The sequence below is a fragment of the Oryctolagus cuniculus genome, chromosome 11 (assembly GCF_051225735.1).
Source record: "Oryctolagus cuniculus isolate XC-2025 breed Fujian yellow rabbit chromosome 11, ASM5122573v1, whole genome shotgun sequence".
Classification (NCBI taxonomy): Eukaryota; Metazoa; Chordata; class Mammalia; order Lagomorpha; family Leporidae; genus Oryctolagus; species Oryctolagus cuniculus.
Genome location: NC_142877.1, coordinates 20,449,598 through 20,473,696, shown reverse-complemented (window position 1 = coordinate 20,473,696; position 24,099 = coordinate 20,449,598). Strand labels below are relative to the sequence as shown.

The 24,099-nt window shown below is 59.7% G+C and overlaps 1 protein-coding gene across 4 annotated transcripts; it reads left to right on the top strand.

Moving 5' to 3' along the window:
- Positions 1-986: 986 nt before the first annotated feature.
- On the top strand, positions 987-23,905 carry BPI (bactericidal permeability increasing protein). 4 transcript variants are annotated; one of them, XM_089306784.1, is made up of 15 exons: positions 987-1,217; positions 3,475-3,589; positions 4,563-4,691; positions 6,537-6,695; positions 7,802-7,865; positions 10,760-10,823; positions 11,881-11,972; positions 12,655-12,831; positions 13,886-13,945; positions 15,358-15,525; positions 16,820-16,887; positions 18,571-18,613; positions 21,522-21,578; positions 22,215-22,291; positions 23,500-23,905. In XM_089306784.1, exons 1-15 carry the CDS (start codon positions 1,088-1,090, stop codon positions 23,882-23,884), a joined length of 1,788 nt encoding a protein of 595 aa, XP_089162910.1. In that variant the 5' UTR covers positions 987-1,087; the 3' UTR covers positions 23,885-23,905.
- The last annotated feature ends 194 nt before the right edge of the window (positions 23,906-24,099 follow it).

Genomic DNA, 24,099 nt, shown 5'->3' with positions numbered 1-24,099 from the left:
CCCACTTCCGCAGGGGAGCGGCACACCGCCGGCCGGCTTTCTCGGGGGCCGCACAGGTGTTCCTTCAGCTAGATGTTCCCCTTAGATGCTCCTGGTGCATGCCATCTCTCTCCTCCTTTATAGTCCTCCTCCGCCAATCCTAACTCGGCTGCCCACACGCCGAGTACGCTGCTCTCCAATCAGGAGCAAGTCCTACAGTTTATTGGTTGAACTGGAGGCAGCTGTGCGGAAGCTGTTTACTTCTCTCCCAGCGCCATATTGTGGGAGAGCAGATGCATAGAATAAGTCTTAATTCCAGTAACTCAGTCCAGTCCGAGCTGCTCCCCACAAATGCAATGATACATTTAAGTCTGGGGGAGACCATTCGCGCAGACGCACGCACATGCACGCATGCGGTCATGCACGTGCACACCCGAGGTTCCCAGGCACCACTTCTGGCAGCGTCGGGGGCTGTGGCCCCAACTGTTATGGAAAGTCCACAGGATCAGAACAACGAGGACAAGGTTCTGTGTGAACGAAAGAGATCACTGACTGTGGATTAAGGAGGAGAGTCTCTGGGACCCGCTGTGCTGGAGGAGGGTGCTTGTGCCCACAAGAGGCTGTAGAAGCGGGTGCTGGCATGGCACAACCACAGAAGAGCTGCAGGTGTCTGGTGTTGGGGGCCAAGGCTGGCCCTCCATCCATGGCAAGGTGTTCCTGTTGCATCACAGGTGCCTGAGGCCCACAGGTGGGGAGATCAGACCCAGTCTGACAAGGTCCTCCGGCTGCACAAGAGGCTGGAGATAAGAAACAAAGCAACGTGTGCCTTAGGATACAGCCGAGCGGGAAGCCACCTGTCCAGCCCTGGAAGTCTCGGCTTCCCAGCTTTACACTGAAGTAGTAAAAATTGTTTGCTTACGTTATTTTATACCTGGTTACACAACCTGGACGGGGAGCTGCAGCCGCCCGCCCCTCGCCCGCCCCCATCCGGTCCCTTCCTCCTTTCCAAGTCCTACCGGCTTGCACTTCCCCAGCCGGTTCCTTTATAGCTGCCTGCTTCCCCTCCAAGGCCTTGAGGTTGTGGCAGCACTAGAGGACCAGGGAGGACATGGCCAGGGGTCCTGAGGGCGTGCGGAGCTGGCCAGCCCTGGTGCTGCTGGCCGCCGTGGTCACCGCTGAGACAGAGGCCACCAACCCTGGCTTCACGACCAGGATCTCCCAGAAGGGCCTGGACTATGGTAATTGGACACCTTCCTTCCCTCCCCTCCCACGTCTGAGGTGTACTGACTGAGCACCTACTGCGTGCAGCCCTTTAAATCCAGTGCACAGTATGCTCACAGCTCTGCAAGGTAGGTGTCCCTGTTGTACATGTGCAGAAGCCGAGGCAAAGCGAATCGGCCAAGACCACAGGGCTGGGAAGTGGCGCTGTGCAGACTGCAACGCTCCGAGAGGACTCCTAGCCAGTGCTCAGCCTGCTAGGTTTCCTCGTGGTCCCCTCTCCCTACCCGACCTCCGTCTTGGGCTTCTAGGTCCTTCTCTTTTTTCCAGAGTCGGTGCGCAGGCTTGCTGTTCGTGCCTGGAGGTTGGGCAGGGACGAAGGGGAGTGTGGGCTTGCAGAAGGGATGCAATTTCAGCTCTGGTCTCATCAATGCTGCAGCGCAGGGCTGCTCAATGCTGCCTCTCAGTGGCAGAGAGATGAACTGCAGAGCGGCCTCAGCCCCAGGGAAGTTGGAACCAGGGGACTCAGATCCCCACCAGCTGTGTGTGTGTGTGTGTGTGTGTGTGTGTTTGGTAGGAGAGAGAGGGAGCAGGACCGCACTCAGGGGCTTGGGACCCTACTCCTGAATTCCCACCCCAGCCCAGGCAGGGCATCTCTGAACCCGGGGTGCAGACCAAAGGCCCCACGTGAGCTCCAAACCCACAGCAGGGATGGCCTGAAGGCTTCCTGGAGGCAGAGCCTGAGCTGAGGGCTTCACCTGCAGAAGTGCTCACGCTCGGTCACAGCTGCCTCAGTTTCCCCGTGCGCCGCCCAGAGTGAGCCTTGTGGAGCTCAGTGAGTCTGTTTCTGTCCTCGCATCGCCCACACCACTCAGGGCTCCCTGGCGTCTCCCCAACTTCTCCGGGTCCCTTCTGGCCCCAGCGATCTGACAGCCTGCAGCCACAGCACCTTTCCCGTCCCCTCCGGGCAGGGACCATGAGCTCACTTTTGAGCCCCCACCACTACCACCACCAAAGGTCGACCCAGGGCATGGGCTCTGGGACCAAAAGGCCTGGGTTCCGACCCTGCTTCCACCACTTGTGGGCAGTGCAACCGAGCAAGGTCCTCACCGTTCTGAGCCTCAGCTTCCTCATCTGCGAAATGGGGGTATGACAGGACTGGCTTTCTAGGATGGTTCAGACTCAATAACTTAATGCCGGTGCAGAGCCTGGCACAGAGGGAGAGCTTGGTAAATTCTATTATTATTGTCGTTGTTGTTGTTACTATTTTTCCTTTTTCAAATTGGATGTGTTATGATTTCTGGCTTCTTGAAAAATACAAAGTCTGGGTTCCCTCCTCCTCCAGTTTACTCCTCGGGCAATGTGTTTGCCTTTTCATCAACTCTTTGCCGGCCACGTAATAGCCGATGGTGGAATTGCCACCTTTGGAGTGTTTATTCAAGAGTAAGTGCCGGGCACTGTGGCAGGCGGAGGGGACGCAGTAAATGCCACTGACCCTGCCATTGACCTCAGTGGGGGAGGGAGACATTAATCCAAGTCACACAAACAAATGCGTGGTTACCAACAGTAGTGGGGGCCTCAAAGGAGGTGTCCACGGCGTCGTAAGAATGACAAGGGGCGCACCAGGCTCCTGAGTCGGGAAGGGTCCTGGAGGAAGTGAGGAGCAGTGGACTGGGGGCCGACCAGGGAATAAGAGGGGCACAGCTTTCTGGGCCGCAGGAGCAGCACTTTGCAAAGGTCCTGGGGACGGAGTCCGAAAGCCAAAGGGAGTAGTGTCTGCGCGGCCTGGCCAACGGCGTGGAGGAGGTGTTCGGCACCGCTGGCGGACACAACCACTGGTGTTTGGGAGGTGGTGTTTTCGAGCACGGGTCAGCAAACTGCAGCCCCCAGGCCAACTCTGGAGGGTCTTAGGCGGCCTTTGAGCTGAGAGCGGCTTTCACACGTCCAAACGGCTGATAGAAACCTGATGAAGGGCAGTACCTCCCAACCCAGGAGAGCGATCCGAAACTCCAGTTGCTGGAATACAGCCACGTTCACCTGTCACAGCGACCTGGGGCCACCTGTGTGCGTGAGAGCAGAGCAGAGTGAGACAGAGGGGCCTCCAGGGCTCGAGGCACTGACCTCTGGCCCTTTATAGAAACCCTTTCCTGGTCCCTGTTTGAGATCTCCCACAAGTCCCGCCACCCCTGCCACGCACAGGGCCACGGGCAGCGCTGCCCTGCACCCGGGCCCGGCCGCTGACCGCCGGCCCCTGCCCTGCCCCTCCTGTGCCCGCAGCCTGCCAGCAGGGGGTGGCCGTGCTGCAGAAGGAGCTGGAGAAGATCCGCATCCCCGACGTCTCTGGAAAATTCAAGCTCAGGCCTTTCGGGAAAGGGCACTACAACTTCCACAGGTGAGGCTGGAGACCGCCCTCCGCAGGATCCGCTTGCGAGCAAGACCTCGGGTGGCAGGGGGCTGAGGAGCTTCCCGGGGGACCTGAGCCCCTAGGAGGGGCGTGGAGGAAGCCGCAGGAACCGCCTCGTGCCCCCGCCATGACTCCTGGGGGACTCAGGGACCCCAGGACCCTGGGCCAGGCCCATGGCTGGGTGAGGGCTGGGGCATCAAGGACAGAAGACCTAATGCTGGATGGCCGGAGCCGGAACAGTGGTGGGGGTGGCCCAGCTACAGGTGCAGCTGGAGGCAGGTGCAAATGTCCTTGGAACCCGTTCCCCGCCCCCACTCCCCACCACATCTGAGCATCACTGCCACAGAGCGGCCTTGTCCCTCGGAAGGCAAGATGGCACTCAGCCAGGAGGTGCCATCAGTCTGGGGCGGGGCGGGGGAGGGGTTCTCCCATGGTGACATGGCCGTTCTCATGTCACAGGAGGGGTGAGAGTTTGGGCAGAAAACCCATGAGTGTCCTCTCAAGAGCTTTATACACCCGCTCATTCCCCGGGTCCTCTGAGCACCTGCCCTGTGCCTGACACAGCGGGGCTGCAATACTGAAAGAGGCAGACACGCCCCAGCCCTCTGCAGGGCTTCCAGGCCTTGGGTTCATGTGCGGCATCTTTGCTGCCGGCCACACACCCTGCAAGCCAGAGATAACTGTGCCCATTTTACAAGCAGGGAAACTGAGGCTTGGGGTGATTCAAGGGTACACCCAGGGTACAATGGAAGAGCAGGACTCGAGCACAGCTCTGTCTGCCTTCCCAGCCCAAGTTTCCCAGTGCCCACAGATTTGCCAAGGCCGCTGTCAGAACTCCTGGCTCCTCCCCGGGGCGGACGGGCTGAAGGACCGGGGTGGGGCGGGGGGCCGAGTCTGCTCTGACTCCTGGCCCAGTGCTCCACCAGCAGCGGGGGGCTCACTGAAGGTTTCTTCTCTGCAGCTTGGTTGTCCGCAGCTTCCAGCTTCCCAATCCCCAGATCAGGCTGCAGCCCAACGTGGGCCTTCGCGTCTCCATCAGCAATGCCAATGTCAGGATCGGCGGGCGCTGGAAGGCCAGGAAGGGTTTCATGTGCGTGTCCGTGCTCAGGGGTGGGGGTGGGGGTGGGGGGCCAGGCTCTCAGGAGGGCCCAGGGTGTGCCTTGTCCATCACCAATGTTGCCCGGGGGTCCCTAGAGGAAGATTTTTTTTTAAAGATTTCCTTATTTATTTTTATCTATTTGAAAGACAAAGCATGAGAGAGCCAGAGACAGAGAGAGATCTTCTATCCATTGGTTCACTCCCCCAAATGCCCAGAACAGCTGGGGCTGGGCCAGGCAAAAGACAGGAGGGAGGCAGGCCAAGTCCATGGGCCTGCTGCCTCCCAGGGGAATTTTTTGAGCAGGAAGTTCAGTGTAATCCCTGAAGAACAGCTGGGCACTTGGGCACATGCCCCCGCAAGCCATGGGCACGGCTGAGTCAGTCCGTGTCACACAGCACCTGTCGCTCACTCGCTTTGTCAGTCACCTGTCGCCATGTAACAAACCATCCCCAGCTCAGTGGCTTAGAGCTGCCGTCACGTGTTGCATTTCTTACCATTCATGTATCTGGGTATCCGCTGGGGTCAGCTGATCTAGGCATCTCCTTCGCCTCCTGGGACCAGTGGACTGCCTAGAGCATGTTCGTGGAGACAGCAGAGGTACAAAAGGGAAGGCAAAAATATGCAGATCCTCTAAGGCCCAGGCTCAGAACTGACCCATGGTCACTTCCGTACGTAGTCATTGACCAAATCATATCATGTGGCCAAGTCCAAAGTCAAGAGCAACAAAGTGCACCTGCCTCCCCCCCTCACCCCTTGACAGACAGTGGCAGAGGTGTGGCTACAGGAAGGGGTGGAAAACTAGGGCCACTCATCCAAGCTACAGCTCTGAATCTAAACACTGGGCGACCCCACCCGCAAGGACCTGAGGCTCAAAGGCCCAATCACTTGAGGAATGTCCGTCCCTTTGTGGGGAGTCTGGGGAGAAATCGCAAGAGAAGCCACCTTGGGCGAGGAGAGGGCTCGCTCTGCTCCCCGTGGGAAGAGCTGCTTGATTCTCGACAGCCGTGGCTGTACACCTGTCACCCCACTTCTTGGCCACTCACACACATGATAATACTTCATCCCCTTATAGAAGCGCGGACAAATGACATCCTTGGCCACCGTCTCACCCAAACCTCATTCATCCCGAGGAGTTATGAAGCTCGTTAGCTAATTGCTGTCTCATTAGTTTAAGTCATTGGCCCGAGGGCGCAGGTGTTTAGTCCAGCAGTTACGATGCCGCCTCCCACCTGGGGGATCTGGGTCTGACTCCCGGCCCTGGCTTCGGACTCCCGTTTCCTGCCAATGCAGCCCTGGAAGGGGAAGGCGGTAGTGAGGATCCTACCTGTGTGCGAGATCTGGCTTCAGTTGCTAGCTCCCAGTTTTGGTCTTGGTCCAGCCCTGGCCATTTTGCAAGTATTTGGGAAATGAACCAGCAGATGGGCGTTTCTCTCTCTCTCTCTCTCAAGTAAATAAATAATAAGTAAAATTTACAACTAAGTTATTGGCCCCAAGCTCCCAGCTATTTAGCGGCAATGCTGAGATACACACTGCGATATCAGACTGCTGGTCCAGGGTCTGGGTGAGGATGCAAAGGCTCAGAGAGGTTGATTAACGTGTCCAAGACCACACAGCAAGGGTAGTGGCTGAGGCCAGGGTTGACAGCAGTGCTCTGCCAGGCAGACCCGGGTGGGACTTCAGGTGGGAATCCTGGCCCCACCCCTCAGCTGCTGTGTGACCTTGGAAGATCATGGCTCGTAGCAGTGGGGATCGTGGTTAAACTGCAGCCCAGCCTGGGGCGTGAATGCAGTGGGGAAGAAAGCGCTCGCTCCAAGCCCTTTCTCTGTCTTCCTCCAGCAAAGTCAGAGGCAAGTTCGACCTGAGCGTGGAGGGCGTCTCCATCTCGGCGGACCTCAAGCTGGGCAGTGTCCCTGCCTCGGGCCGTGCCACCGTCACCTGCTCCAGCTGCAGCAGCAACATCAACAGGGCCCGCTTGCGGGTCTCAGGCATCCTGGGGTACGACCTCCTGTGGCGTGGCTGGGACAAGGGACTTGGAGAGGAACCGTCCCACTCGTACCGGTGTCCCACACACCAGCCCGTGCCAGGCCTTGTCCGGGGGTCTCGGGGGTGGAGGGAGTCAGAGGCAGGCAGGACAAGGTAGACACTGGTCATTCGGTATTCACTGAGCACTTTCTACACTCCGGGTTCCTGCTAAGCATGCGATCCGGGCACTGAGTTGTATAATCTCACGGTGAGTCTGCGGGCATTCATCCACCCACCCACTCAACAAACACCTGCTGACATCGGCTGTGCACAAGGCGTAGGCAGGACAGACCCGGGTCACAGCAGCGACCGGTGAAACACGGAAGAGGGAACACCAGCCAGAGGCTTCCATGCACTGTCCTTGACTCCCACAGTGACTGCCAGGTTGGTCCACTGTTACCCCATTCTTGGGGAGAAAACCAAGGCACCGAGGCTAGGAAATAGCCTACATTGCCGCAGCCAGTGAGTACTCCGGCCCAGGACTCTCTGGCCCTGGCCTGTGACGGGACAGCCCTGTGGGGCAGGCACACGCTGATGAAATCATTGTTTTCATGAACGGCTCACATACAATTATGGAAGGAGATAAGAACTAAGAAGAAGAGGTACAAAGTGCTACCAATACACGGAACAGGAGGATCTGACCCAACCTGGGGGCTGGATCTTTCTTCTTTGATGAAATAACATTGGGATTGAGATGAAAAGAATAAGTAGGCGTTAATTAGGTAGAAGTCGGGGACAGAGGGTGTTCTAAGCAGCAGGAACAGCATGTGCAAAGGCACTGTGGTGGGAGGATGCACAGAGTCCACAGCAGGCCAGGGTGGCTGCTATATTGCAGAAGAGGGTGAGTGGGTGGAGAGGGAGAAGAATGAGCGCGAGACTGGGGCAGGGGCCCAGCCGTGCAGCTGTTAAGGAAATAACCCCACAAGCAAGTCCCTGCAAATGGGGGGAAGTGCTGAACAGGGTGTGTGCACTTGGAGCTCGCGGAGGAGGTGCCCAGGCCCATGTGAAGGGGGAGGAAGGCCCTCCTGAGTCCAGCTGGGGGACACCTGGACGCCTCACTCATGCTTGTCACTCTGCAGGTGGCTGCTTAAACTCTTCCACAAAAGAATCGAGTCTTCGCTCCGAAACACCATGAACAGCAAGGTAGGACGCCGCCCCCAGAGGTCATAACCTCACACCCCCAGCCCCTACCCCGCACCCCGCTGTAGCCCCAAAGCCGGCTGTAAAGTTCAGTCGTGAGGATGCCACGGGGGGTGGAGGGGTCGCCATGGCCGCCTGCCCCTCCTCCCCAGAGCCCCTCACCACGCTCCCACCCAGGGCACACGCCTGGGGCTGGCCAAGGGCCGGGCCCCGCCATGCCTGGATCCCTGAGCCAGCTGCTTCAGCTGAGAAGGGAGGCCAGCCGGCGCGTGGGATCCTTGGCAAACTCGGCGTCAGCGCCCACCTGAGCCCCCTTGAGGGGCCCGTGCTGAGCGTGGGCTTCCTCCAAGGGCAGCGGGGAGCCACTGATGGGTGGGAGCAAGTGGAGGACCTGAATAACACCCCTGAGAATGTCCAGGAGGGCAGAGAGACCCCTGAGGAGGCTCGTATGGGCTCTGGGGGGTGGGGAGGAGACATTGGTCTCCTGGGAAAGGCACAGAAATGCAAGGAGGGAGACTTCCGCCGAGTGGGCTGATCTCCGGCCATGCTGGCTCTGAGTTTACAAAGGTATGATGTGTGCACATGTCGGCATGCACAGTGCAGTGGATTCGTGAACGGGTCAGGTCCCCTGAGACTGCCGGAGCAAGTGACTTGGCCTCATGGGCCTCCACCTCTCCATCTGTGAAATGGGCACATGAGTGGCTTCTTCTCTATGGTGGTGTGGGGATTGATTGCTGCGGTAATACAGACCCAGCTTGGCACCCATGCACTCGCTGGGCCTGCAAGTCCTCTGTCGGCACTGATGAGAGCCACCGGGGTGCCAACGCCTTCCGGCTGGCGGAGGGATACAGCGGGCCCAGCTCCCTCCATGCCACCCTCTCTCCCTGGCCATAGGTTCCTCTGAGAGCAACAATGGGGTCCTCCCCGGGGCTCCTGGAGCTTTCTGTGATAGGAACACGCCCCATGGGAAGCAGAGCTGTGCCTGCCCCTGCCCTCCCCTGAGACTCCTCGGGCAGCCAGTGAGGAAGGGGGGAGGGGAGGGCCATGGGCCCTGGGCAGAGGTGAGGCCAGCCCCAAGCAGGAGCGAGAACTGGGCAGTTGGCTTTGGGTTGTGCCAGTCCGGGGGCCTGTGGGACATCCAGGAGCAGCTGTCCAGGAGGCAGCTGGGTCCCCAGGCCGCAGTCAGGGGAGAGGCCTGAGACACACACCGAGCTCTGGCTGGTGGCTGCAGAGGCTCTGCTGCGGCACCGACATGGCATCTGGGGCACTGGGGCAGTTCTGCTGGTGGCTCTCTGAGGCACCTTGGCTCCCTTCCCAGCCGTCCCAGAAGGGGAGGGAGGCAGCGGGTGGGGAGACTTAGGGCCTCCCAACTGCGGCCCTACTGAGAAAGTCCCAGGCAGCGGGGAGCAGTAGCGTGCGAGGCAACGGATCACACCGGGTGCAGGTGACCCCACAGCAGCCCCAGAGGGCCCTGGGTGTGCTAACGTGGCTCAGGGAGTGGAGCATGTGGGGGCAGCAGGGAGTTGAGGGGAGAGCCCGGAGGTGCACCCCAGCCCTCAGCCACGGGGGAAGAGCTCCTGGCAAGCAGTGGCTGGGGACGAGAGAGTAAGGCCTGGGAGAGTGGGCCGAGGCCTTGGCTAGAAGGTTCTAGAAGTTTTTCTAGAAGAGCGTGGGCAGCCGTGCCTGGGGCTGAAAGGCAAGGACTGAAGAGACCCAGCTGATGAACAAGCTGAAGGCCACTGAGAGTGACATGGGGGCGGGGCTGCCAGACCACGGTGGGCCAGCTCTGTCCCTGCACGTTGGGGCAGGCTGTGACGAAGCCTCCGTGCCAGCTGCCTGTGGCTGTGCAACAAGCAGCCCCGAGTCTAAGGTCAGGGGACAAGTTCTTGCTCAAGGACTCTGTGGTTCTGTGGGCACGGCTGCGGCCTCTCCCTGTGCCCTGATGCCTGGGATCGTCGGGGAAAGTCAGAAGCTCAGGGCTGGCGTCACCTGGACAGCTCCCCCTCCCATCTCTGATCCCTGGCTCCTCTCGCTGGGACTCAGGACCCAAGCAACGGCCCTACCGATGGCATGGGACTCCTGCTGCTTGTGGCCAAGGACTGGGTTCACAGAAGGAGCCCTGGCCAGGCAGCGATGATGCACACCAAAGCAGAAGCCACACGCAAGGTCACCTCCCACTGTGTCCTGTTGGCTCGAAGCAAACCCACAAGCCCCTGTGGCTAGGGGTGTAGCACAGCCACAACGCAGGGGAGTGAGTGGGATGGGCGACGTGACTGGCCATGCTCCATTCTACAGAGGGGGATGGGCGACGTGACTGGCCACGCTCCATTTACAGAGGAGAAAGCAGAGGTCTAGAGAAGCAGAGTCGCTTTCTCAGTGGCCAGGTCAGCCTGACCCAAGCCAGCTCTTTCCAGACCACTGCTTGTCCCCCTGGGAGTCACGGGGGTGGGGGTGGGGGGTAGAGGAAGCAGGGCTTGGCTTCTCTGGCTGTGCACAACAAAGTCCCACCCCCCTGGAGCAGAGCGCCAGCCCCTGCTCCCAGAAGAGCTGACCACTGACTACCTCGTGTTCGTTTTTTTGAACCACCTCATTTCACAGAGGAGCTGAGATAGCAAGAACAAAGGGAAAGTGGTCAGCAAGAAACCCGCGTTATAAGGCAGGAAGCATAAATACATCAGGGCAGGAAATGGAACGCGGTTGTGCGGGTCACATACAATTACCATTTCCAAGCTGTTGTGCCCTGAGCGTCCTGGTGGCCCAAGAGCAAAGGGAAACTTGATTAGCTATGTGGTTTTCATGGAAACATACAAAGAAAGCAAAACCCGGCCGGGTCGTTATTCCCAAAGGACATTTCCCACCGGGGACGCCCTCACTGATCGCATCTTTGGTTCTCCCAGATTTGCCAGGTGCTGACCAGTTCTGTGTCCTCCAAGCTGCAACCTTATGTCGAGACTCTGCCACGTGAGTGCGGGTGGGGATGGAGAATAAGGGGATGGAAGCGGGGGCGTGAGGGAGGCGGCAAGCTTCCCAGACAGGCCGAGGCCTGGGAGCCACTGGGAAGAGCAGGGGATTCTCTAATGGCAGCGGTGTTGGCAGGACCTGCGGCAGGTGCAGAGTGAGATGGAAAAGCAGCCGGAGACCCTGGGCCCCTGAGGCCAGACACGCGCCACTGACCTGAGATCTGGTGCTGGTGGCTTCTCCCTGGAGCTCAGTCCCCACGACACAGCATGGGGCCAACACTCTGTCCTCCCCTCCCCGCCCCGCCCCGAGCATGGGGCCGAAACACTGTCCCCTCCACCCCGAGCATGGGGCCGACACGCTGTCCCCTCCACCCAAGCATGGGGCCGACACTCTGTACCCCCACCCTGAGCATGGGGCCGACATGCTGTCCCCCCCAGCATGGGGGCTGACACTCTGTCCCCCCCCAGCATGGGACCAACACTCTTTCCCCCCCCCCTGCCCCGAGCATGGGGCCTACACACTGTCCTTCCCCCCAGCATGGGCCAACACTCTGTCCCCCCCAGCTCTTGGCCTGGCCCTGCCAAGGCAACCGCAGGCAGGCCTCAAAATTCAGTCAATCTGTAGCGGACTCATTTTTAAGTGGGTAATTTTGCATGGCTCACCAATTGTTATAAATCTCCAGCTGGCCTTGGCAGAAAAAAAAAAGTTCCCTGCTACCTGAACTTATGCCTCCCAGCATCTGCGAGCTGACTGGTGGCACCCAGTCCTACAAAGGACAACAAGTGGCTCTGAGACCGGCAAGGGCTTGTCCCCATCACACGGGTGCCATTCACGCCCAGGTGTCTCTGCCCCGCATCTTGTGCTTCAGCCACTTATCTCGGGCTGAGAGAAGGGAGCGGGAGGGTGTCTGGGCAGGTGGGTGGGCTCCGTTTCCTCTAGTAGAGCTCAGGGCGGGCTCCTTGGAGGAGGTGAGTGGGACGAACACGGAAGTTCTTGAGCCAGTGTGAGAGGATGTTGCCATGGGAACCAGCTCACGAGCCATCTTCTTTCTGGCCAGTGAAAGAGAGGCTCGATTCCGTGGCCGGGATCGACTACAGCCTGGTGGCACCGCCAAGAGCCACGGCCGACAGCCTGGACATGCAGCTGAAGGTGAGGCTGCCGCTGAGAATCCCCTGCCCGCGGGCTCTGCCTCAGCCCCTGCAGGGCTCCCCGAACCCTGGGAAACAAATCTTCCAAGGACTCAAAGCCACCCTCTCGCCACTCTCTGCTCCACTTCTCCCCACACCCTGTCCCCCCCGCTTTGCACCTCAGTGATGTAACAAACACAGCCCCCAAAACCAAAACGCGGCAGCATCCGCTGACAGTGCACACGGCACTCCCAGCGCTCCCCTCTTTCCAAATGTTGCTCACTTGGAAGATGAAACAGACAGAACCGCGTTGTTCTTTGGACAGCATTTCTGTGCTTTGCTAGGGATGCTGGGACTGAGCGGGGGGAGCGGGTGGGGGCCGGCTGGCTGGACCCTGCGTGCCCAGGTTCAATTCCTGCCTCTGCCTCGTGCTGGCGGTGTGGCCTCGGGCAAGTCACAGCACCTCTCTGGGCCTCGGCGCCCTCTCCTGTGAAAGAGAGAGAGCAAGCTCCCTTCCCTGCTGGGGACGGCATGCAAAGCGCTCAGAAACTCACAACTGAGGGGCGCCTGGCGTCCTGAGGGTCTGGTGCAGCTGCTTCTCTTGTGAGCATGTCACCCCCGCAGCCTGCTTCCCCCTGGTGTGGGGGAGGGGAGGAGTTGTCACCCTTGCAGACGGGCTGCTCACTCTGCTGCTGCACCCCCAGGGCGAGTTTTACAACGTGGCCCGCCCCAGCCCACCGCCCTTCATGCCGCCGCCCATGGCCATTCCCAGCCTCCATGACCGCATGATCTACCTGGCCATCTCCGACTACCTCTTCAACACGGCTGCACTGGTGTACCAACAGGCTGGAGCCTTCGGCCTGACCCTGAGGGACGACATGGTGAGGCTTGGCTGGGGGCGGATGCAGGCGGAGCCCTGGACTCTGAGTCCTGCAGCCCCTCGCAATCGGGAGCTCTGTTTACACTGGGGGAGATGAAGGTCAGGACACAGAGCCTGCCACACCTGACTTTGAACTTGTCCCCACCCCTTTGCAACTGGGTGTCCTGAGGTTGGTCACTCAGCCTCTCAGAAGCTCAGTGTCCTTGTCAGTAGCAATAACGGTGTCTTCCCCCAGAGAGTGTCGAGAGGGTTCAGCGAGATACTCTTGTTGTTATGTTATTATATTGTATTATTGCTACACATGCAGAGGGGACTGGGTTCCCACTGAAAGGCACTGAGCTCACAGAGGCAAGCACCTGCCCCATCCCAGATCCTCATCCAGTCTGCACATCACGTCACCTTTATCATCATCATCATCCTCCTCTTCGTCCCTATCATACATTCACGGCCGAGTCTCACTCTGGGCCTCAGTTTTTCCATCTGTAATATGTGGACATGACCATCATCTTCAGAGTCAAGGAACAGTGTGGTTCCAATCTGGTCACCAGGCCTGCACAGCTCGAGGAAGAGATGTCAGATTGTCAGATTCCCCATCGCTGTGCAGGAACCAACAGGACGCTGCCTGCCCGTGTGCCCCTGGGGGCAAAGGCCCCCCAAGAGGGACAGCACGGAGGCTGTTTATCCAGAGCTGGGGAGTCGGCTGCCATCACTTGCGTTTGGCAAAACGCAAAGGCAGAAGGGGTGGGGGTGGGGAAGCGTCTTAGCAGGAGAGGAGCAGGTGCCGGGGAGCAGGGCGCCCGTGGGGTTGGTCTGCGGGCAGATTGGGCTTTCTCGGGGCAAAGAATGAAACCAAAGCCAACAGCCACCGAGCAGGGCACGGATCCAGGCCGGTCCTTTGGGCCAGGCTCCGCCGAGGCTGCGGCCAGCCTTCTGCTGTCACCCGTGCTGGGGCCAGTGTCCTCCTGCGTCTGCGGCTCTCAGCCCCGGGCAGGATTCGCCCCCAGCTCCCGGCCTTTAATAAGCTCCTCCCAGGCTGTTCTCTTCTCTCCCTACAGATCCCCAAGGAGTCCAAATCCAGACTGACAACCAAGTTCCTCGGGAAAGCCCTACCCCAGGTGAGCGAGGGCTTGCTCTCTCGCCTTCAGCCGCGAGGCAGCCTGGGCTCGGCGGGGACTGGGGTCCACGGCGTGGACAAGGAGACCCTCTCCCCTCTAGAGGCAGAGGCCACCCAGCAGGGAGAGTGGCGCTGGTCTCACGCTGCCCATGGCGGTACAAAGATCGGGCTCCGGGCTCCAGGCAGCGCACAGCCCACGTGCACGAGGCGAAATGCGAGGGCCCGTGACCTTGAGCTGTTTCTCAGGTGCCCCGCGTGGGCCTGGGCCCTGCGCCGGGAAGCCAGCTGAACAGCCCACCCCCTGCCTTCCTGGAGCTCCCAGCCCAGTGGAGAGAGAAGAAAGTCATTCAGATCCACAGAACAGTGGCAAGCACGGTGTCCACGAAAGTTGATGATGAGGTCGCTCTAGACGAAGTGGCCACAGCAAATGCCCCGGAACAGGGAACCTAAACACCAGGACTCTATCCTCCCAGTGGTGGGCCCTCGAAGTCCTAGGTCATGGTGCTGGCAGACTCAGTCTCTGGGGACGGACCCCTCCTGGATGGTGGGTGGCCCCTGCTCGTGGTGTCCTCCTGTGCACTTCCTCTGTGTGTGCCTGGGGGTGGAGGGGACAGAGACAGATGGACAGACAGACAGAGAAAGCACACGCCCTGGAATCCCTTCCTACAAGGCTGGTCAGGGCCCCACCGTATCACCTCAGCCAACTCAGTTACATCCTCAGAAGCGCCATCTCCAAACACAGCCACTCTGGGGTGAGGGCTTCACCACGTGACCTGGGGGAGGCGGCACTCCACAGCCTCTCGGCGGGGAGCACCTGCAGCCACTGCAGCGCTTTCTCTACAGGGAAGGCCTGGCTGGGGGCAGTCGTGGGGGCAGTCGTGGCTGGCAGGGACCCCCGGCTGTCGTAAAGCTGTGTTTGTCCGACAGTCACATCAGCTTTCCCCAGGGCTGTGGGCTTCCCTGGGCAGGACTGGAGGCCAGCAGAGAGGAGGGGTCACCGAGAGCTTCCCTAGTTTCCCAGCAAAGCCACCACGTCTCTCTGAGGAGGTGACATTTGCGCCAAGACCCACAGGAAGGGAAAGAACCAACCTAGGGAGGACTGGGTGGACAAGCATTCAACGGCAGGGAACAGAGGGTGCAAAGAGACCAAGAGAGTGCACCCTATCTGAGGACCAGAAACCATTGCCTGTGGCCCGAGAGGGAGGACACTGTGAGAAGGGGCTGTCTGCCAGCCAGGAAGACACTGAGGCTGCTGGCATCTAACTGTGGACTTGCAGTTCCCAGAGCTGGAGGCGCCACGCCTTGCAGTCAGCTGCATGGATTCCGGGGCAATGGGAGGCACTGGCTGTTTATGGAAAGGGAGGACAGCAGAGAACTCAGCAGCGTGTTGGTTGTCCCCTCCGCGGGCTGCAGGTGGCCAAGATGTTCCCCAACATGAATGTGCAGCTCACGCTGTCCGTCTCCTCCCCGCCACACCTGACCACGCGCCCCACCGGCATTGCCCTCACCGCCGCCGTGGACCTGCAGGCCTTTGCCATCCTCCCCAACTCCTCCCTGGCTTCTCTCTTCCTGCTTGGCCTGGTAAGCGGCTCCCAGGGGTGGGCAGAGGGGAGCCCTGGACAGTGCCATGAACACTGCCCTCGGAGTCGGGCGGGGAGGTGGCTGGGTGTGAATCCTGCCCGGATGGAAGCCTGGACCCCAGACCCGCAGGCCAGAGCCGCTGTACTCACCTGCTCTGGCTCCCACAGGCATCACTCACCCAGCAGTCACTGAATCTTTATTTATGTATTCATTCAATTATTCACTGGCTGAATTCTTCACTCATTCAATTATTCATCCCTTCGCTGGGTTGAAACTTGGGTGTGTTTCCCATTCGTTCATGCATATCTGTGGTCACTCAATTGGGCATTCATCCATTCATCCATTCGTCCATTCATCCATTCATCCATTTGCTTATTCATTCACTCAATTATTTCTTAGATTGTTGACTTGAAATCTGCTATACTGTTTGCAGGCTCCTCCACTTACTCATAGCTTTGCTCAACCGATCATTCATCTGTAGGTTTCTTCTTTCATTCATTCATTTACCATCCATCATTCATTCAAGCGTGCAAACCTTTGTTCATTCCTTCACTTGTGAATTTGTTCCGTTGAATCATGCATTCATCTCTGGTTGTCCCATTGCTCCAGGAACATTTTTTTAAAGATTTATTTTACTTATTTGGAAGAGTTACAGAGAGAGGTAGAGACAGAGAGAGAGGTCTTCCATCCACTGGTTCACTCCTCAGGTGGCCACAATGGCTGGAGCTGTGCCCATCCAAAGCCAGGAGCTTCTTCCCGGTCTCCCACACGGGTGAAGGGGCCCAAGGACTTGGGCCATCTTCTACTGCTTTCTCAGACCATAGCAGAGAGCTGGATCAGAAGAGGAGCAGCCAGGACTCGAACCAGTGCCCATATGGGATGCTGGCGCGTCAGGCCAGGGCTTTAACCCGCTGCGCCACAGCGCCAGCCCCTCCTCCACAAACATTTGATGTCGCCTCCTCTGGCCTCTGGGGATGTGGCCCAGCCCATCAGGGGCCACATAGAGACCTCTGTCCAGCTGACACCACTGATCCCCCTTTGCGGATAAAGTGGGTTTGGAGGAGATAGCCCAAGGTTCTCAGGCTGCAGGGGGCTGGGGCTGGAAGCTCGCTCTCCTACCTCAGTGAACTTTTTGGGATGAATCGATGCATCGGCAGTTGTGAGACCAGGATGGTCTGCCTCAGCCAGCCCCCTAGGAGTGGACAGGGAGCCACGGGGCTGCCCCAGGGCCAGGGGGAGCACGTGGGGACTGGCTCTGAGCCCCGGATAGCTTAACGAGCGCCTCCTCCTGCAGAAACTGAACACCTCGGCGAAGATTGGCACCAAGGCGGACAAGCTGGTTGGAGAACTCACGCTGGGCAGGTAAGTGGCCTGTGGGGACTGGGCAATGGGGCTGCCCATTTCTTCTTGATGTCTGTGGGGCAGCGAGGCCCTTACCGCTTTTGTGTTCAGCATCACATTTCGGCCTCAAGCAGGTCATGACGGACACAGAATCGCCATTTCACAGAGAGTGAAACTGATGCTCAAAGATGACGAAGGTCATACCCTGTAGGGGGACCCAGCATCTGTTTGCCTAGGAGTGTCTCCCTTCTAACGCCGAAAGTCCTCCACCCCGGGACACCTGCCAGCCCCAGGCTGACTCGTGGCCGGGCGGTGCCTCCCTTGCTGAACCGCAGCAGCATCTGGCTGCCCTCGGCGCTCGGGAAATCCCACTTCACCTTCCCACCTGCCCTTGGACTCCAACAGCCACGCCTGCGGAAGCGGCGGCAGTGGCGAGCAGGGGCTGCCTGGCCTGGAGGCACAGCGCCCCCTGCCGAGCGCGGGACCTCCCGGCTGCAAACCCGGCCCCATGTGTCTTCTTTGCCAACAGTACCATCGTGAGGATAAAGTGAAGTATTAGCTAACGTGTGCTGGCGTGTTTGGAACACTTCCAGGGCTGTAATCACCACTCAGTACACAAGAAGGGAAGAGAAAGCAAAGCACGGGAAAGAGAAATGCAGGGGGCGACACAGAGAAAGACAAAGGCACGTGAGAGGGAGGAGACAGAGAGAAGGGGAGAGCAAGAGAGACGGAGGGAGACAGAGAGCAGAGGAAGTGGACAGACAGCGAGAAGAGGCCTCTCCCAGGGAGTGGGCGTAGGACCCCCGCCTGCCCACCTGGCGTCCGGCTGTCCACCATGGTCACGCTGGGTGAGCTGAGTCCTGACCCAGGTTCCTGCCCGTCGCTGCCTCCCCGGCTCAGAGCCGTCTTTCCTGACCTGGAGCCCAGCCCTGACCTCTCCCGGCACCGCTCTGACAAGCCATGGGTGTGCTTTTCCTGAGCCACCTGTGAGCCTCTCAAGCCGTGGAGCCGGACAGGGGCCAGCAGGGGGCTGGCTGAGCGCAGACTTCCTGCACTTGCATGGGGACAGCGGCTGGGCTACAAGAACCCCCGCAGAGGGGCTCCTGGGCCTTCTGACTTCCGATGAACAAGAGAGAGCTTTCCAGAGTGCTGGGGCGGCGGGCTTGGACCTCAGCAGACCTGTTTGAAGTCATCCTGACTGTGTGACCGTGGGCAGGTTGATTGATCTCTCTGAGTATCAGTTTCCTCATCTGTGAAATGGGAATGTGGTGGCCCTTGCCTTGTCCGATGTTGGGAAAGAGAGCGGACCCAGGTGCTCAAGCAGTGACCTCAGGCCCGTGACCCCTCCGTCCCTGTGAGGGCTCCACGCCCGCCAAGCTGTCAGCAAGCAGCGACAAAGCCACCAGCAGCAGCACCCACTTTCCTGGAGAAAGGAGAGCAGCTCGCTCCCAGCATTTCTAGCGGAAACCTTGGGACTCCAGTGGGGCCAGCGGGGGGTCCCAGGTCCACCCTTGTGGCCAGCACCACCCAGAGCTCAGTGTGTGGTTGGCAGCACTAGCCATGCAGCGACTACGTGACCACGCCCTCTACAGGAGAAACCGGGGTGTGGCCTGGCGTGGGGGGAGCAGATCCCGAGTGGGACGCCCGCGGAGCTGCGGGGTTTCCAGGCCATCGGTTGTGTCAGCGTCCCCTCTCTCTTCCCAGGCTGATCCTGGAGCTGAAGCACTCCAACATTGGCTCCTTCCCGGTGAGTCTGGCTCCTCCCCGTCCTCACCCAGGGGCACTGGTCAGCAGGTGCCTGGGTTCAGTGGCATAGAATTAGTGTAGGAATTAATGGAGCCAGGAGCTTTGCGGACAGAGACCTGTGCTGGAATTTCTGCTCTCTGCCTACTGGCTGGGGGGCCCTGGGCGAGCCCCTTTCCTTCTCTGGACCTCAGGCGGCCCCTGCCTGAGTAGGCGTGGTAAGGTCCCAGTGAGAATAAGGGTACACAGCGTGGTACAGAAGGGCCTCTCAGCCAAGGCTTGTTGAGTGAACAAATGAATTATGGTATGAGCATGTGTTGGGGGCTGGATCCTGCTGCAGTGTGCTGGCCACCAAGCCAGGGAAGAGATGCCCCTTGGAGCCTCACACCAGAGTGGGGAGACACGGGAGCAGAAAGAGGGCCTTGGTCGTGGTCACAGCAGTGGGCAGCACAGGCAGAAATGATAGTTAGAGGATGTGATCAGGGAAGGCTTCTCGGAGGAGGTGATATTTGGGCTGACGATGAGATGGCAGAGTCAAAGGCCTGTGTTGGGACCAAGCTTGGCCGTGTGTTCCATGGTGAGACGTCCCTACAGGGAGTGCTGGGACCTGATTTGCGCCTCTGTAAGAGCTCCCTGGGGCTGGGGCAGGGCGGGGATGGATCACAGAGCTCAGAGCCAGGGGACCAGGGAGGAGGCTGATGGAGGCAGGGACTCAGCCAGGAAGAAGGGGGGATGGTGGACTGGAGATGTGTGTGGAAGTAGAGAGGAACAGAACTGGCTGCAAGATTGGCTACGTGTGATGACGACAGGACCGCCAGATGACTTGGCGTCCAGACTGGGCAGTAGGTGGTGGGGGAGGGGCGGCAGGTGTCCCCACCCGCCTGCCCCCCTCCCCGCCAGCCCAAGGAGAGGACTCCACGCCCCAGGAGTCCTCAGCTGTCAGCAGGATGTCAGTGAGTGGCCTGTCACTCCAGGCCACTGAGCAGGTGGCAGGGGAAGGAGCTGTTCAGATGTCATCACAGCTCTGTGTCCCACAGCAGAAGGCGGGTTCTGACTCACGTGGCCTGGCTCTCCCAGGGGCCCTCTGGGAGGACACGTGCTTCGGTCCCTGGGCTGCCCCCAAGTTCTCTGCCCAGCGCCTCGAGAGCCAGCCAGCCCAGATATCAGCCTGTCCCCACCCCCTCCAAATCTGGTAACCACGCGGCACTTCCCCGGCCGGGATCACAGCCACCTGGAGGGCGCAAAGCAGCCTCAGTACATTTTCACGGCTTTGCTGGGCCCCGGCTGCCCCTGCAGCGGGCGGGGTGGATAACTAACTTCCACTTCTGCAGCAAAGAGACCTTCTCAGCTCCCAGGATCCACGGGAAGGGAGGCACCGTATGTGGTGAGCTCAGGGAACTGTAGCCTGGGGAAGGAAGGACAACTGTTGCAGAAGCAAACATACATATTTACAGATTGTAAATGTCGCCCTGCACGCACCTGTCTTGAGGGGTCTACGCGATTTTTGAATTCTTTATTATCGCCCAAGCAAAGCCATGTACACTATAGAGCGCACAGGTTCGCCAAACTCAAGCTATTCGTATTTTCACGGCTCAGTTCATCATCGGTAGTATTTCCTCCCTGACCTTTTGCTCTGCCTGTGTAATTAAGAAATAGACCCCTGTGGCCACTGGCGCCTGCTTTGCTCACTCAGAAATGAACGGCGAATGCCTGGGTGTTGGTGACCTCTCAGCAGCTTTGGAGAGCTTGCTGGTACCAAAGCTTCACCCCGCCCCCGGGCCCGGTGCCTGCCCTGCCGGTGGGCGTGTTGGTTACTCCCAGGTGATCGCTTTGCGTGCGTTTAGTGCTGTGGGGAGCGTCCTGGCATCTGCAAGTCTGCCCTCCCACTATGTCATTTCCTTAGCGAGTTCCCCCGGCGGTGCATTGGTTGGCCCAGAGACGCACGCATGGCGGAGGCTTCCCGTGAGCCTTGCCTGACAGCCCTCAGAAAGGTCCCCCAGCCTGGGTGTCAGAAAGGGCGCATTTTTTAAAAATTAAGGTTTCTATGAGTCTTTAAAAAAATGTATCTGTTTGAAAGGCAGAGCGATGGGGTTAGCGGAGCGACAGAGAGATAACCCGCCCAAGGGCTCACTCCCCAAGTGGCTGCAGCAGCCAGGTCTGGGCCAGGCCAGACCTCCATCCGGCTCCATCCATGGAGCCTCCAGAGCTCCATCCGGCTCTTGCACACGGATGGCAGCATCCCAGGGACTCGGACCATCCTCCGTTGCCTTCCCTGGTGCACTAGCAGGAAGCTGGGTGGGAAGCGGAGCAGCCGGGACTCCAGCCCGCCCTCCGGGATGGCATACTGTTGTTGCAAGTGGCGGCTTATCCCACTGCAACAGCCCCGGCTTTCCTGTTTGCGTGTTTGGCCTAGCAGTTAAGACACCAGTTCAGACACATCCCAGAGGGCCTGGGTTCAAGTCCCAATTTCCCGCTATGCACACCCTGGGAGGCGGCAGCGTTGGCTCACACGGTTGGGTCCCTGCCACTGCTGTGGGAGACCCGGATGGAGTTCCTGGCTCCTGGCTGCAGCCTGGCCCAGCCCCAGCTGTTACAGGCACATGGGGAGTGAACCAGCAGGCAGATCTGTCTCCGGCTATCCCTCTCTCTCTCCCTCTCTCTGACTCTCAATACTAAATACTCTCTGTTGGCGTGGGCTGAGGTCTTGCCCTGCACAACGTAAGCCATGCTTTACGGCTGAACCTGAGAGCAACAGAGCTCACTCTGTGACCTTGGTGGCATCTGTGCCCCTCTCGCAGCCGTGTCCCTGGCTGTGCGGCTGCTGGGCGGCCTGGGGGAGGGAGGGAGGGGGCGGGGACGGCCGGCACCACTGGGCCCTCACCTCGTGGCTCCCCCTCGCCCTCTGGCCCCAGGTTGAACTGCTGCAGGCCCTCATGGACTACGTCCTGTCCGCTGTCGTGCTCCCCAAGGTGAATGGTAAGGGGCTCGGGAGAAGAGGGCGGGGGTGACAGTCTGGGGGCGCCTGACACCTGGGCTCACATGAGCTGATTCCCACCAGGGCCCAGCCCTTGGTTCACGAGCCTATGGGACGGGGGCATAAGACTCTCCCCACAAATGGTCCTGTAGGATCCAATCTGCCCACCAACCCTGAGCCACGTGGCTTGGTAATGACCCGGGAGCCCCGGTTCCGTCTGGCACGTCCCATAGTTCCCTCTCCGTGCGCGGCGGTTTGGGCCCAGCCGCCGGCCATCTCTGGCTTCAGCCTGGCACTGAGGCGCTCCAGGAATATCTGCAGCGACGGCCCCAATGGCACGTCCACGTTCCGGCCGCAGCGCTGCCTACAGCTGTGTTTGGCCAACACTCGGGTATGGCGGGAGCTGGCTGGGCCGGGCCCTCCGGAGGGCAGCCGTGGGGAAGAGGCCGTGCCTGTCCTGGAGGTGGGCCAGGGGCTGATGGGAGACAGGCAGAGCAGGGCGCAGCTTCCTGGCAGGCATGTGCCCCCTGCCGGCCCCTACCTGGGGGTGGGCCCTCCGCTTCACAGGGGCTCTCTCACCCCCGCCCTGCACTGCCTCCTGTCCCGTCCTCACCGTCACTCTGCCCTGCAGAAAAACTGCAGCGAGGGCTCCCTCTGCCGATGCCCCGGAAGGTGCAGCTCTATGACCTGGTGCTGCAGCCACACCAGGTGAGTCCCCGGGCCTCTGCACCAGCTTCCCCAGGCCGAGGCGTGGAGCCAGCGTGTCCCCCCTGCCCTGACATCCACCCTGGCACGCGAGGGCGGCCACTAAACACAGACAAGGGAGTCGGGCTCAGAAAAGCCACGCAGTATCACAGAAGCCCAGGTTCAAAGCCAAGCTTCCAGCTTGGAACCAACTGCACTGCTTCCCGGCTAGGCTAAAACAGAACCCCCCGAGTGGCCTTTATCAGGGGGCTCCACTGAACTTCCCAGCAGCCCCATGTCGCGTGCCTGCTAGGCCTGCAGCGTCCTGCCAGGCACCCGGACGTGGCCAGCGTCTGGCGGACGGTGACGCTGACCCGAAGGCCATGCAGCCCGACTGCATCACCAGTGGCCACCGCGCTTCCCCTGGCCTAGTTTCCCCTGTCTCTAGTTTGCGAGGCTCCCGGTGCTCGAGGGCCCCATGCCCCTGGGCTGCTGCAGCCCCTGTGCTTGCTCTCCCGCTCCCCAGGCCCCTTCTGTCCCCCACGGCTGGCTTTCCCAGTCACCGTCATCAGCTCCCTCGGACTCAGCTGCCACCTCCGTGCCACCCACTGTCCCGGCCACTCCCCCAGCTTCTGCTTTTTTTCTGAACTCTGGCCCTGTGCTTTGCCAGCTGCCTTGGCATCTCCACCCTAAGGGCCCTTAAGCCCATTGTGTGCCGACCAAGTGGTCATCTCTGCCCCAAAGCCACCGCTCTGGGTCGCGTGCCTCACCTTACTCGGCAGCCTGGAAACCCCGGCGTCACCCGGGTTCCAGCCTCCCGCTTACCCACAGCTGTCACTCACTCAATCCCCAGTGCTTCAGACCCGGGAGCCAGAGAGGCTTAGAGACTAGAACAGCAGTAGAGAACCACCCCCCCACCTTTCACCAAGTTTATCCTCTACAAAACAAGGGCCCCAGGGCATGGCTCAGTTGGGGAAGGGGGGATGCCGCAGAGAGAAGTGGTTTTGCAGCCTGGATGGGAGCCAGGTTCCCTGAACTGCCATTGGCTCCAGGTCTCCACGTCACTGAAGGAAACAGCTAGGGCAGAGGTGGGGGGGGGGGGTAGCTGCTGGAGGATCGCGGGCCCCAGGGGGTGCCTCCTGCTGGCTTTCCCCGGGCAGAAACCCTGCTCCGCGACAGCCCCCCCACACACACACACTCATAAGCAGGGCGCCATCCCCGTCTCTCCCCAGGATTTCCTGCTGCTCGGTGCCAACGTCCAGCATGGCTGACGTCGCTCCCCAGGCAAGGCGGTGTCTACACCTGCTCCTGGGGGGTCATGGGGCACAGGCCATGCTTCGCCAGGGAATCCTCTCTAGGTCTCGGCCACGAGCCCCAGCCAGTGTTTCTGAACTCCGATTCCAAAATGACCCAACACAGGAGCCACGCTCACTGGAAAAGTGCACCTCGGGGGTGATGAGCTCCTTTCAAAGCTCCAGGAGTTGCATTTCAATTGTGACCACTCTGTGCTTCACAAAAAAAAAAAAAAAAAAAAAAAACCTCTGTGTTTTTTTTTTTTTCCTGCAGATTCTTGTGCTGGAATCATTTCTTGCGTCCACTCATTTGTTCATTCATTGACTGGGACCAGTGTGGGTCCCACTACAGTCTACAGCTCAGGCACAGTCACCTGTTTCTATTTCAGGAATTAAGCTCTAAGTCCCCACTTGCCTACATTAGCGGGTCGTCTTGTTGCCCCCAGTGTCTTTGGGGCTCTCCTAGTCCAAAGGGAATGAATCTTGCCTCCTACAGTCAGGCATCCGGGCTGTTGTTTCTGATACTGCCACATGGAGGTG

What these genes read in the sequence shown, in the direction of transcription:
- BPI (XM_089306784.1), top strand. Translation starts at nt 1,088, where the DNA reads ATGGCCAGGGGTCCTGAGGGCGTGCGGAGCTGGCCAGCCCTGGTGCTG. An exon ending in GCCTGGACATGCAGCTGAAG is followed by an intron (nt 11,973 to 12,654) that starts GTGAGGCTGCCG and finishes CTGCACCCCCAG; the next exon opens with GGCGAGTTTTACAACGTGGC. An exon ending in CCGCTGTCGTGCTCCCCAAG is followed by an intron (nt 21,579 to 22,214) that starts GTGAATGGTAAG and finishes TCTGCCCTGCAG; the next exon opens with AAAAACTGCAGCGAGGGCTC.